Source organism: Heteronotia binoei, chromosome 10 (genome assembly GCF_032191835.1).
Source record: "Heteronotia binoei isolate CCM8104 ecotype False Entrance Well chromosome 10, APGP_CSIRO_Hbin_v1, whole genome shotgun sequence".
In the NCBI taxonomy this organism is placed as follows: Eukaryota; Metazoa; Chordata; class Lepidosauria; order Squamata; family Gekkonidae; genus Heteronotia; species Heteronotia binoei.
In genome coordinates this window covers 94,978,236-94,991,878 of record NC_083232.1, presented here as the reverse complement: position 1 = coordinate 94,991,878, position 13,643 = coordinate 94,978,236, and the positions used below count along the sequence as shown (strand labels likewise).

Sequence of the window (13,643 nt, the reverse complement as noted above, 5' to 3'; positions counted from 1 at the left end):
GCCACAAGACTTAACATCGAAGGAAGGAAGGAAGGAAAATAGATGGGGGAGGGAGAGGTGGAAAGAAAGCAACTTTAACAATATATGCATTCTCCAAGGCACCAGCTAGCTTGACTTGGAGAAGAGACTGAAAGAGAGAAAATGCCTTTTGCAAGTCAGTGGGTGGGGCGGTGGGCGTTTCGAGAGCTGCACAATATGTGTGAAATGTGGCTCCTGAACCATATTGGCCACCCCTGCTATAGATCAGTCTCCTCCAAAACATTCTTTCATTCACAGCCTTGTTGGGGTCTTGCCAACTAAGGGCCCTTGTGGCTTCCTTTACTGAGTCGATCCACCTGTCGCTGGGTCTCCCTCTTTTCCTCCTGCCTCCAACTTTTCCCAGTATTGTTGTCTTTTCTAGTAACTCTTTATCTTCTCGTAATATAACCAAAGTACAGTAGCTCCAGTTTGAGCATTTTAGCTTCTAGGGAGAGTTCAGGTTGTTTTGATGTAGAACCAGCTCATTTGTCTGTTTGGCCGTCCATGGTGTCCGTAACAATCCTCCAACACCACATTCATAATGAATCCAGTTTCTTTGTTGTCCAGTTTTCACACCCACATGTAGTAATGGTAGAATGCAATAGAAGAAGAAGAAGATATTGGATTTATATCCCGCCCTCCACTCCGAAGAGTCTCAGAGCGGCTCACAATCTCCTTTCCCTTCCTCCCCCACAACAGACACCCTGTGAGGTGGGTGGGGCCGAGAGGGCTCTCACAGCAGCTGCCCTTTCAAGGACAACCTCTGCCAGAGCTATGGCTGACCCAAGGCCATTCCAGCAGCTGCAAGTGGAGGAGTGGGGAATCAAACCCGGTTCTCCCAGATAAGAGTCCGCACACTTAACCACTACACCTTGATCTTGGTCTTTAGCAACACATCCTTATACTTGAGAATCTTTTCTAGCTCCTTCATGGCTGCTCTTCCCAGTCTTCATCTCCTTCTGATTGGGCAAAAGCACTGCTTTTGGGAACCAGCTGCCCGGATCTTTGTCATTGGTGGCAGCTCACACCCTGAAGTAACAGTGATAGCAACAGGAGGGGCCTGTTCTTCCATCGGTGAGGATTACTGCTTCCCCATCACAGGATCCAAGGCTGCTGCCCTAATTGCCCGCTGGCTAAGAACGACCCTATTTCAGTTCACGGTGACTGATGGTGTTGGCAGCCATTGCACTAAAATTGTATTGTTATTTATTAATTTGAGTCCCAGGTTTGGTAGTTCAAAGCTAATTCATTCCCCTCCGCTTTCCAGTGAAGTGGCTAGTTAGATCTAGGGCTGAACATTAACACAACCCAAGGAATTTTCTTCTTATGTTCTTATAAGGAAATTGGAAAGATGCATGGAGGAGAAGTCTGTCAATGGCTAGGATGACTAGCTGTGGTGACTGAGGGAGACCTCCACATTCAGAGGTACTAATCCTCTGAATCACAAAGCCAAGAGGCAACATCAGGGGAAGGCCTCGGCCTCTATGCTCTTTTGTTGGCCCTCCACGGCCGTGGTCCCCAACCTTTTCGGCACCAGAGACCGGTTTTGTGGAAGACAGTTTTTCCACGGACCGGGGAGGGGGGTCAGGTGCGATGGTTTCGGGATGATACGTGCGCTTTATTTCTATTAGTTTGGGGTGGTGGTTAAGTGTGTGGACTCTTATCTGGTAGAACCGGGTTTGATTCCCCACTCTTCCACATGCAGCTGCTGGAATGGCCTTGGGTCAGCCATAGCTCTGGCAGAGGTTGTCCTTGAAAGGGCAGCTGCTGTGAGAGCCCTCTCCAGCCCCACCCACCTCACAGGGTGTCTGTTGTGAAGGAGGAAGGTAAAGGAGATTGTGAGCCGCTCTGAGATTCGGAGTGGAGGGCGGGATATAAATCCAATATCTTCATCTACCTCACAGGTTGTCTGTTGTGGGGGAGGAAGGTAAAGGAGATTGTGAGCCACTCTGAGACTCTTCGGAGTGGAGGGCAGGATATAAATCCAATATCTTCTTCTTCTTTCTTTCTGGAGAGCCAGTTTGGTGTTGGAGAGCCAGTTTGGTGTAGTGGTTAAGTGTGTGGACTCTTATCTGGGAGAGCCGGGTTTGATTCCCCACTCCTCCACTTGTACCTGCTGGAATGGTCTTGGGTCAGCCATAGCTCTGGCAGAGTTGTCCTTGAAAGGGGAACTTCTGGGAGAGCTCTCTCAGCCCCACCCACCTCACAGGGTGTCTGTTGTGGGGAGGAGGGTCAAGGAGATTGTGAGCCGCTTGAGACTCTGAAATTCAAATTGGAGGGCAGGATATAAATCCAATGTCATATTATTATTATTATTATTATTATTACTACAACTTCTACATTGTAATATATAATGAAATAATGATACAACTCATGGCCCAGTTGCTAACAGGCCACGGACTGGTACCGGTCCATGGCCTGGGGGTTTGGGACCCCTGCTTCAGAGGTATTGGTTGGCTGCTGCGCGAGACAAAATGCTGGACTAGCTGAACCATGGGCCCGATCCAGCAAGGCTCTTCTGATGCCTTATGTTTTAAATTGCCTCTTTTTAATTGTGTTTGGGACAGCTGAGGGGTGAGTATACCTAATTCAAGAGGACCTCCTCAAACTAGCATGACGTAATTTAAAGATGGCAGGCTCGCTTTTTGCTTGCAGAAAATTTGCATTCGCAAGTTGCTTTTTCTCCTGCCACAGAAAGCTTAGCAGTAATTTCCTCCCCAGTGCGGGTAAAAGCAGTTGGGGCGAAAAAAGGTGCGAGGAACTTGCATAAGCCTTTGCCATGAAGGCTGCACGAGAGGCTAAGTCACTTCTGTTAATGAGCGTGGCAACACACACAAGCCAAATGTTATTCTTTTTAATTGACTTGATTATATCCCACCAACCCCCCCCCCCCCCAAGTGGCTTTCTCCCCAAGGGGGTTTACGTAATTAGCCTCTCCTCCACTGTATCCTGAGAACAACAACTCTGTGAGGTAGGATAGGCTGAGAGTGCACGACTGGCCCAAGGTCACTGAACAAGTTTCCATGGCAGAGTGGGAATTCGAACCCGGGTCTCCCAGGTCCTAGTCTGACACGCTAATGACTACACCGTGCTGGGAACACGCTGAGACCGTCCAGGATGACAGACCATCCTATACCAAAAGCTGGAGCCAGCGGGTCAGATCCTGCAGGCCCATTTGGCTAGCAGTGGCCAGCAGCCTTCCACAAGAGGCCACAAAGGAAAGCATCGCTGCTAGCGAAAGAGGTTTGTGGGACTACAACCGAGACCGTTAGCTAAAAAGTAAATGTTTTGTGAAATAATCACATCTTGTCTGAAGCGTGGCCACAGCATGGCTCAGATCAACTGCCCCCTTCCCCAGGAACACCCCTCCCCCCAAACTATGGGGGGGGGGGGGCAGGGTAGCCAGTGACTTGGCTTGATGCAGAGTTTGAAATAAGGTTTAGAAATAAGGGAGAAATAAGGTTGTCCTTGAAAGGGCAGGTTCTGGGGAGAGCTCTCTCAGCCCCATCCACCCCACAGGGTGTCTGTTGTGGGAGAGGAACTCTTCCGGTTAGCCTACGCCTGACTGGGAAATAAATGTAGCTTATTAGATTTCTGTGACTCATACGGTATAGATTTAATGTTAACATTTTAAGGTTTTTTAGGTTTTTTAAATGTTTTGACTTTTAAATGTAATAATTCTGAACTCTGTTTTACTGTTTTATTGTTTGCTGTGAGCCGCCCTGAGCCGTTTTGTGGGAAGGGCGGGATATAAGTTATAGAATAAATAAATAAATAAACTGATAAGCATCCATTTAGGAGAGCCAGTTTGGTGTAGTGGTTAAGTGCGCGGACTCTTCTTTGGGAGAACCGGGTTTGATTCCCCCCCCCCCTCCACTTGCACCTGCTGGAATGGCCTTGGGGCAGCCATAGCTCTTGTAGGAGTTGTCCTTGAAAGGGCAGCTGCTGGGAGAGCCCTCTCAGCCCCACCCACCTCAGAGGGTGTCTGTTGTGGGGGGAGAAGATATAGGAGATTGTGAGCCGCTCTGAGTCTCTGATTCAGAGAGAAGGGTGGGGTTTAAATCTGCAATTCTTCTTCATCATCTGAAGCAAGCTCTGAGAAAACGGAATAATCAGCATGGAAACCCCCAAAGTAGCACAGAGCAGCTCTAGGGATTGCTGGCAAAGATACGGCAAAATCATAGAGCAGGGGTGGCCAAACTATGGCTCGGGAGCCACACGTGGCTCTTTCACACATATTGTGTGGCTCTCGAAGCTCCCACCGCCCCACTGGCTGGTGTGGAGCTTGGAGAATGCATTTAAAGTTAAAGCGGTTTTCTTTCCACCTCTCCCTCCCGCATCTATTCCCTCCCTCCGTCCCGGTCTCGCGGCTCTCAAATATCTGGCATTCATGTCTTGTGGCTCTCAAACATCTGATGTTTATTCTACGTGGCTCTTACATTAAGCAAGTTCGGCCACCCCTGCCATAGAGTTTCCAACCATTCCTAGAGCTACCCTACGTCACTTCCAGATTTTCCCCGGGAAGTGACATAGTAGTGCAGATGACATTGCTGGGTTTCCGCCCTCCTCCCCCTCCCAATTATTGTCTCCTGCCACTGCTCTGGGCAGGCCAGCTGTGATTTATGCCTCACAAAGAGAGTGGTAAAGCTGCAACAGTGCAGTCAGAGCTCTCTGCTCAATCCCAGCGAAAGCTGGTTCAGGTAGCCAGCTTGAGGTCGACTCAGCCTTCCATCCTTCCGAGGTCGGTAAAATGAGTACCCAGCTTGCTGGGGGGAAAGTGTAGATGACTGGGGAAGGCAATGGCAAAGCACCCCGTAAAAAGTCTGCCGTGAAAACGTTGTGAAAGCAACGTCACTCCAGAGTCGGAAACGACTGGTGCTTCCACCTTTACCTTTTTTTAAAAAAAAGAGAGAGATCCTGTGCAGTTACATCCTTTTAAGCCTCTTGAAATCAATGAAGACGCGTGGATGCACATGTAAGGTTATACCTTGAAAAAAATGCTGTTGGTTTTAAAGGTGCCACCAGCTCAAGCTTTGTTCTGCACAGGACAGCACTGCAGAATGCGGAGTGTTCCACAAAGGAAGCTTCTGTTAAACTGGGGGTCCCCGTAATTTGCTCTCTCCTGAACATGTAGGACAGGGGTCCCCAACCCCTGGGCCGTGGATCGGTACCCGTCCGCGGCCTTTTAGCAACCACGCTGTGAGTTGTATAATTATTTCATTATATATTACAATGTAATAATAATAAGGAAACATTGGATTTATATCCTGCCCTCTACTTTGAATTTCAGAGCCTAAGAGTGGCTCATAATCTCCTTAACCTTCCTCTCCCACAACAGACACCCTGTGAGGTGGATGGGGCTGAGAGAGCTCTCCCCAGAACGTGCCCTTTCAAGGACAGCTCTGTGAGAGCTCTGACTGACCCAAGCCCGTTCCAACAGCTGCAAGTGGAGGAGTAGGAAATCAAACCTGGTTCTCCCAAATAAGAGTCTGCACACTTTACCTCTACAGCAAACTTATAGAAATAAAGTGCACAAGTGTATTATTCTGAAACCATCATCCCCCCCGCCTCCTCCCAGTCCTTGGAAAAAATGTCTTCCACAAAACTGGTCCCTGGTGCCAAAAAGATTGGGGACCACTGATGTAGGATCACAGACTTTTTAAAAAGGCAAATGCAATTTTGGGCTGTAACAACAGTAGTATAGTGTCCCGATCACATGATGTGATGGTACCACTTTACTCTGCTCTGGTAAGACCTCACCTGGAGTCTTGTGTTCAGTTTTGGGCACCAGATTTTAAGAAGGATATAGACAAGCTGGAACGGGTCCAAAGGACGGTGACGAAGATGATGAGGGGTCTGGAGACCAAGTCCTATGAGGAAAGGTAGAAGGAGCTGGGCCTGTTTAGCCTGGAGAGGAGGCAGCTGAGAGGTGATAGGATCACCATCTGCAAGTACTTGAAGGGCTGTCATATAGAGGAGAGTGTGGAATTGTTTTCTGTAGCCCCGGAAGGTAGGACCAGAACCAGTGGGTTGAAATTAAAAGAGTTTCTGGCTCAACATTAGGAAGAACTTCCTGACCGTTAGTGCGATTCCTCAGCGGAACAGGCTTCCTTGGGAGGTGGTGGGCTCTCCTTCCTTGGAGGTTTTTAAACAGAGGCTAGATGGCCATCTGACAGCAGTGAAGATCCTGTGAATTTAGGGGGAGGTGTTTGTGAGTTTTCTGCATTGTGCAGGGGGTTGGACTAGATGACCCTAGAGGTCCCTTCCAACCCTGTGATTCTACCACATTCTGTGCATTGCCCCCTCCCCACTCTGCATCATGAGCTGCTCCTGGGTCAGGTAGGAAAAGGCATGACGGCTCATTGTCGCAACACAGGGCTAGGGACTTGGTAGTTTGGTTCAGCCATCACACAGAACCGCAGTTTCATTAAACTAACTGTGGTCAGTGTGATTATATCAGAATGCAGGCCGCTCCTCCCACCAGGGTCCATTAGGACAAAGTTTGAGTCCAGGGGTACCTTTACGACCAGCAAAGTTTTATTCAGAGTATAAGCATTCACGTGCTCACACACTTCTTCAATTTCATTAGTCCATTAGGGTTTGTCAACCCAGGGTCTGATGCTGCGGTTTGAAGTTAGTTTAAAGTTCATAGTATACAGTTAGTTCAACCAAGTCTGCAGTCAGTCTGGCAGTTCCAGGCACGTCAGAGGCAGGGCGAAACTCTCCAGTTCAAACTGGAGCAGAGAAGCACAATCAATCACCACAAAGCAAGAAGAAGAAGAAGATATTGGATTTATATCCCGCCCTCCACTCCGAAGAGTCTCAGAGCGGCTCACAATCTCCTTTACCTTCCTCCCCCACAACAAACACCCTGTGAGGTGGGTGGGGCTGGAGAGGACTCTCACAACAGCTGCCCTTTCAAGGACAGAGTCTCAGAGCGGCCTACAATCTCCTTTACCTTCCTCCCCCACAACAGACACCCTGTGAGGTGGGTGGGGCTGGAGAGGGCTCTCACAGCAGCTGCCCTTTCAAGGACAACCTCTGCCAGAGCTATGGCTGACCCAAGGCCATTCCAGCAGCTGCAAGTGGAGGAGTGGGGAATCAAACCCGGTTCTCCCAGATAAGAGTCCACGCACTTAACCACTACACCAAACTGGCTCTTCTGTAGGCAAGGTGCCTGTATATCATGCAGGGGCCAAGGTGGAGCATTCGCATCATTGCAGTGTACCAACCTCTTAGTGTGGCTAAGGTTGTGTTTTTTAAATACCTTTTGCTCCTGCGCATATGCACATCGCAGACAGCAGAGTGGTGGGGGAGCCTGGAATGGATTGGTGGGCTCGCACTGCCAATCGAGCGCGTGCGTGCTTCCCTGCGTTCAGGTGCCCGGGAGCATGAGGTGCATGTGCGGGGAACTGTCAGCACCGGATATCACCTGCTGCCTATTTACTCTTCTCTCGGACTTATCGTAGAGCAGGGTGAGTGCGACCTGTGCCTGTCTGAACAGTGATTATGTCAGGCCTATGTTAGGGAACAGTGACTATGTCAGGCCAAAATGCCCATCTGATTGCAGCCCTAGATTGTATCACAGCTTCGTGCGATGTCTGAATGGAGACGTCCTGGCTGAATCCGGGTTTAATCCTGGCTTTTCTCTTTGGTGGAGAGCCAGTTTGGTGTAGTGGCTAAGTGCGCGGACTCTTATCTGGGAGAACCGGGTTTGATTCCCCACTCCTCCACTTGCACCTGCTGGAATGGCCTTGGGTCAGCCATAGCCCTGGCAGAGGTTGTCCTTGAAAGGGCAGCTGCTGTGAGAGCCCTCTCCAGCCCCACCCACCTCACAGGGTGTCTGTTGTGGGGGAGGAAGGGAAAGGAGATTGTGAGCCGCTCTGAGACTCTTCGGAGTGGAGGGCGGGATATAAATACAATATCTTCATCTACCTCACAGGGTGTCTGTTGTGGGGGGGGGGGGGGGGAAAGGAGATTGTGAGCCGCTCTGAGACTCTTCGGAGTGGAGGGCGGGATATAAATCCAATATCTTCATCTACCTCACAGGGTGTCTGTTGTGGGGGAGGAAGGGAAAGGAGATTGTGAGCCGCTCTGAGACTCTTCGGAGTGGAGGGCGGGATATAAATCCAATATCTTCATCTACCTCACAGGGAGTCTGTTGTGGGGGAGGAAGGGAAAGGAGATTGTGAGCCGCTCTGAGACTCTTCAGAGTGGAGGGCGGGATATAAATCCAATATCTTCATCTACCTCACAGGGTGTCTGTTGTGGGGGAGGAAGGGAAAGGAGATTGTGAGCCGCTCTGAGACTCTTCGGAGTGGAGGGCGGGATATAAATCCAATATCTTCATCTACCTCACAGGGTGTCTGTTGTGGGGGAGGAAGGTCAAGGAGATTGTGAGCCGCTCTGAGACTCTTCGAAGTGGAGGGCGGGATATAAATCCAATATCTTCTTCTTCTCCTTCTAGGCTACAGGCAGGAGGAAAGTTTTAAAGGAAAGTCAGGGTTGGTGGTTGTCTGCAGCCGTAGGCTACAGAATCCTGCTTTCATAAGCTACCCTGTAGTTCAAATAAGCCATGATTTCGTGTTATTGTTTGTACCAAGCCTGTGTATTAGTGGGGAGTGGGGAGAACTTGGACTAGGAATAGTGTTTGTGGCAAGAGCTCCGTGTCGCGCATCCATCCTTGCACCCTGACCTTTGACATCTGTGGCAGCGTGTTAGCCTAAACTTCACTTCACTGTTCTTGTGAGCAGCATGTATGCATAACCTTTGACCTAAAACGCATATTTGGTTTTCGCAAATGTTAGATTTATAAAGATGGAGAAAATGCTTTGTTTTGAAAAAGTCACCACGTTTCTAGGGGGAGGGACGGTGGCTCAGTGGTAGAGCATCTGCTTGGTAAGCAGAAGGTCCCAGGTTCAATCCCCGGCATCTCCAAAAAAGGGTCCAGGCAAATAGGTGTGAAAAACCTCAGCTTGAGGCCCTGGAGAGCCATGAATGGGGCTGTGGCTCAGTGGCAGAGCACCTGCTTGGGAAGCAGAAGGTCCCAGGTTCAATCCCCAGCATCTCCAACTAAAAAGGGTCCAGGCAAATATGCGTGAAGAACCTCAGCTTGAGACCCTGGAGATCCGCTGCCAGTCTGAGAAGACAATACTGACTTTGATGGACCAAGGGTCTGATTCAGTATAAGGCAGCTTCATATGTTCTTCATATCCTGCCCTCCTTTCAAAGAGCTCAAAGCAGCATCTGTGGGGTGGGTTAGGATGAAAGAGAGTGACTGAGCCAAGATCAACCAGTAAGCGTTGCAGCAGGACAGGGATTTGAACTCCGCTGCAGCCAGTCCAAATTTAAACACTCTGATGGATTTCCCACTCACCTTACGCTGCTCTCACGTTCCTCTTAGTGGGGCTTCCGTCCGATTTCACACTATCTGCCCCGGGGGTGCAAGTCTTGTCGACGCTTTTGCGCAGCGGACAGAAACTGGTTTTTAGAGGTTTCTGCTTGCTGTGCGAAAACGCTGACGTTACTTGCAGCCCCGGGGCAGATAGTGTGAAATCAGAAGGAAGCCCCGCTGAGAAGAGGAACGTGAGAGAGGTGTAAGGTGAGTGGGAAATCAGTGTCTTTCTGCTGTGCCACACTGGCTCCTAATCATGTTAATCCAATAGTAAATAATGAAGGTAAAAGGGCAGGTAACTGAGCAACTTTCTAATGGGCTGCAGTCCTGGAGGGCTACTGGTGTCCCACCTGAGGGGGTCACATGACTCCTTAAAGGCGTCTTGGGGTCACATAGGTCCAAGGGTTGCTTCCTTCCATGTGGGGTAGAGGTTCCGGGGCAAAGGGAGGCAGGACTTACGCCCCAGAAAGATGGCAGGGCACCAGTCAAAGATAGTTATGTCATTTTTGGTGTGGGGAAGGTATGTCTTTATACTGCTGTTTATTTATAAGATGTTTTTCTAGATCCTACTTGGTGGAACTCTCTGCTGAATGACATCAGGGTTCTGCGGGACTTGCAGTTCCGCCAGGCCTGCAAGGCAGAGATGTTCCGCCAAGCATATGGTTGGTTGAGGACAGCAAGTTTTTATTAGTAATTTGGCCAATTAGTTGCCTTCTCACTCTTCCCCCCCCCCACCCCCACTATCAGGGGTCAGATTTGTCCTGTGACGCCTCATAGGTTTTGTGCTTCCTTGTACATCATTTGCACAAGAGCCCCGTGGCGCAGAGTGGTAAAGCTGCAGTACTGCAGTCCTAAGCTCTGCTCATGACCTGAGTTTGATCCCAGCAGAAGCTGGGTTCAGGTAGCCGGCTCGAGGTTGACTCAGCCTTCCATCCTTCCGAGGTCAGTTAAATGAGTCCCCAGCTTGCTGGGGGGAAAGTGTAGATGACTGGGGAAGGCAGTGATAAACCACCCCGTAAAAAAGTCTGCCGTGAAAATGTTGTGAAAGCAACGTCACCCCAGAGTCGGAAATGACTGCTGCTTGCCCAGGGGACTAACTTTACATTTTATATTATCTGTATACATAAATGGATGGTTTGTTTTTAATGTTTCTTGCTGTAAATGTTGCATGCTGCTCTGAGCCTGATTCACTGCCACAGGGGGTGGCGGCGGCTACAAGCATAGTCAGCTTCAAGAGGGGATTGGATAAACGTATGGAGCAGAGGTCCATCAGTGGTTATTAGCCATAGCTTATCGTTGGAACTCTCAGTCTGGGGCAAGTGATGCTCTGTATTCTTGGTGCTTGGGAGGGGCCCCTGTGTGACACAGAGTGCTGGACTGGATGGGGCATTGGCTTGATCCAACATGGCTTCTCTTATGTTCTTATGTGACACAGAGTGTTGGGCTGGATGGGCCATTGGCCTGATCCAACATGGCTTCTCTTATGTTCTTATGTGACACAGAGTGTTGGGCTGGACGGGCCATTGGCCTGATCAAACATGGCATCTCTTATGTTCTTATGTGACACAAAGTGTTGGGCTGGACGGACCATTGGCCTGATCCAACAGGGCTTCTCTTATGTTCTTATGTGACACAGAGTGTTGGACTCGATGGGCCATTGGCCTGATCCAACATGGCTTCTCTTATGTTCTTATGTGACACAGAGTGTTGGGCTGGACGGGCCATTGGCCTGATCCAACATGGCATCTCTTATGTTCTTATGAGCCTGCCCAGTGGGGAGAGTGGTATAAAAATATAATTATCATGGCATTGGAAATGTAGTATAACAGTTGCAAACAATCACATGTTCAAAATTATTTTAAAAGTTACATTAAAAAGGAGATCAAACAATTCACAATTACAGTCTATATGAAATTTCTATCTTGGTTCAAAGACAAGGGTAAAAAAAAAAAGTTGATCCACCCTAAAATGTATTCTTCCCCCCTCTCTTTGGAATGGCTTCCCTCCCAGTACTGTTCTACGGAGCAGGCTGCTGCAGGTACCGATGCCGAACATGTCCAACAGTTCTACAATCTTCTCACGGCCTCCCTTGACATCTCCAGAAGTTGGGCGGAGAAGATCCCAGGATTTACGGACCTCCCAAAGGAAGATCAAACATTACTCATTGAATCAGCTTTTTTGGAGCTTTTTGTACTGAGACTGTCCATCAGGTAAGTCTCAGAAACAGTTCCATTTGCATAAGAGAACCTGACTTCATAGTGTTCAGAAATCAACCAGAGGGGGCCACACACAACCATAAAACAAGAGTTGCCAAGGAGCTAGGGAGATCCAGGTCTCTTTGGTTTCTTGCTATGGCGACAGGCAGAATCTCTGGCCCAGAAACTGGCGGCCTTATCATAAGGGGGCCTAATTAGGATCTAAAATAAATTAAAAGTCAAGGGAAAATTCCCCTAGATAACTAGTAGTGGTTATAGGGTTGCCATGTCTAATTCAGAAAATATCTGGGGACTTTGGAGTTGGAGCCAGGAGACTTGGGGGTGGAGCAAGGAGACTTTGGACGGAGCCAGACTTTCCCATTTCCGAATAAATACATAAAAATACAGCAGTGCAGTTCACCTGAATAGTCATCATCTCCTCATCCCCCAAGAGCTGCAATTCTAGTAAATGAAAGTGTGAACACGCAAAAAGCCGCCAAAATGCAGTTTGCAAGCTCACATTTTTGTGATCTCACTGGGGCTTTACTCACAGGAACTGCTGTTCTTCAGGCTAACACTGGCAAATAAAAAGAGAGAGGGGTGGAGTTTTCCTCCATCCCATAAACAGGCTGCTATGCAAAGACTCTGAAAACAATGCAAAACAGAGACACACACACACACTCTTACTGGCTCTGGTTCCTCTGAAAACTACAAAGGCTATGCTGCTCACTTGCTCGCACTCTCTCTCACAGACTCTCACACACACACTCTTACTTGCTCTGAAATGAAAGCAAAACAGAGGGACTGTGCTCTCATGAGGGTCTGCTGCTGACCCTTCCCCATGAAGGGCTTCCTGCTCAAATTTAAAGGCACACACACATTTTAAAACAGGACCTGTTTGCAGGTTTCTAAACCTGCTGGAGATCTAGAGGTTCATGGTGGCTGTAGGGGCAGGGCTTCCCCCCACCGGCCAGCTGGCTGGGGGCGGAGGCTGTAAAATGGAGGACTCCCCTGCTGGGACTTAGGGATTGGGAAGCCTAGGTGGTTACCCAGTGCTATCGAGTGGAAGCCAGTTTATGGCAACACTGTAGGTTTTCCAAGGCATGAGACTAACATTGCCTGCCTCTGTGCAGCAACCCTGGGCTTCCTTGGTGGTCCCTCATCCTAGTAATAATTTGTTACACAGCAGGGGCACCAGGGAGGACCTTCTACTGGCTGCCACCACTCTGGGAAGGATCTGTCTGGGAAGGCGCAGAGCACCCGCCCAAACCGTCTTCCTCCTTTGCAAACTCCTTCTGTCTGGGACCAAAGAGATGTCCAAGGAATATAAGAAAAACAGGTTTATTATGTGGTCAAAACAATAAGTGGTTTGTAAAAACTTTTAGTGTGACAGTGAATATGGGAAAAGTAAAGAAACCAAAGTCCTGACATGACTAACCAGACGTTCCCGTCTTCTAATTTCAAACCAACTCACCCTTCTTGGATGAGGAATCCCTCTCTGGCTGCCACCTGCCTCCAGCTCAGCCTTTCCAGAGAGAACGGCCTCTCTCTCCAGTTAGGCCTAATTGTTCTGTCTTCCCAGGTCCCACCCCTCTGGGCAAGTTTTCCCTCCAAAACCGCTGCCCACCCAATCAGAGGGACAGGAGGGATCCTGGGGAATGCGGGCCCCGTAGCTACTCCCACACAGGCTTCTCTGGAGCCCATAGGCCTCACTAGGCCTAAGATCCTAATGTAATCAGAGCACCCCTGCTTGGCTTCTGAGATCTAACGAGATCAGGCTAGCCTGTATCATCCTGGAAAACGAAAAGCCATGATTCTCTTCTGTTTCTTCTGGAGGATGACTTTTGTGTGTGTGTGTGTGTGTGCATGTTTTCAGTGTGCTTCAGTTTTTCACTCAAGTGTTCAGAGGTGGGTTAGGGTAAGTGACCTGGGCCAGAAGCGCAAAATGGTCCTTGTCTGTTCCATGTCCATCAGCAGGACTGGAATGCATGCACACACGAAAGCTTACATTCTGAATAAAACTTTGTTGGCCTTAA

General features: G+C 49.1%; 1 protein-coding gene across 1 annotated transcript in view; it reads left to right on the top strand.

Moving 5' to 3' along the window:
- NR4A3 (nuclear receptor subfamily 4 group A member 3) overlaps positions 1-13,643 on the top strand; it is a 49,321-nt gene that overhangs the window by 24,222 nt on the left and 11,456 nt on the right. The window contains exon 5 of the mRNA XM_060247800.1: positions 11,423-11,622. Within this exon, the coding sequence (XP_060103783.1) occupies positions 11,423-11,622 (200 nt within the window). The remainder of the gene's footprint in view (positions 1-11,422; positions 11,623-13,643) is intronic.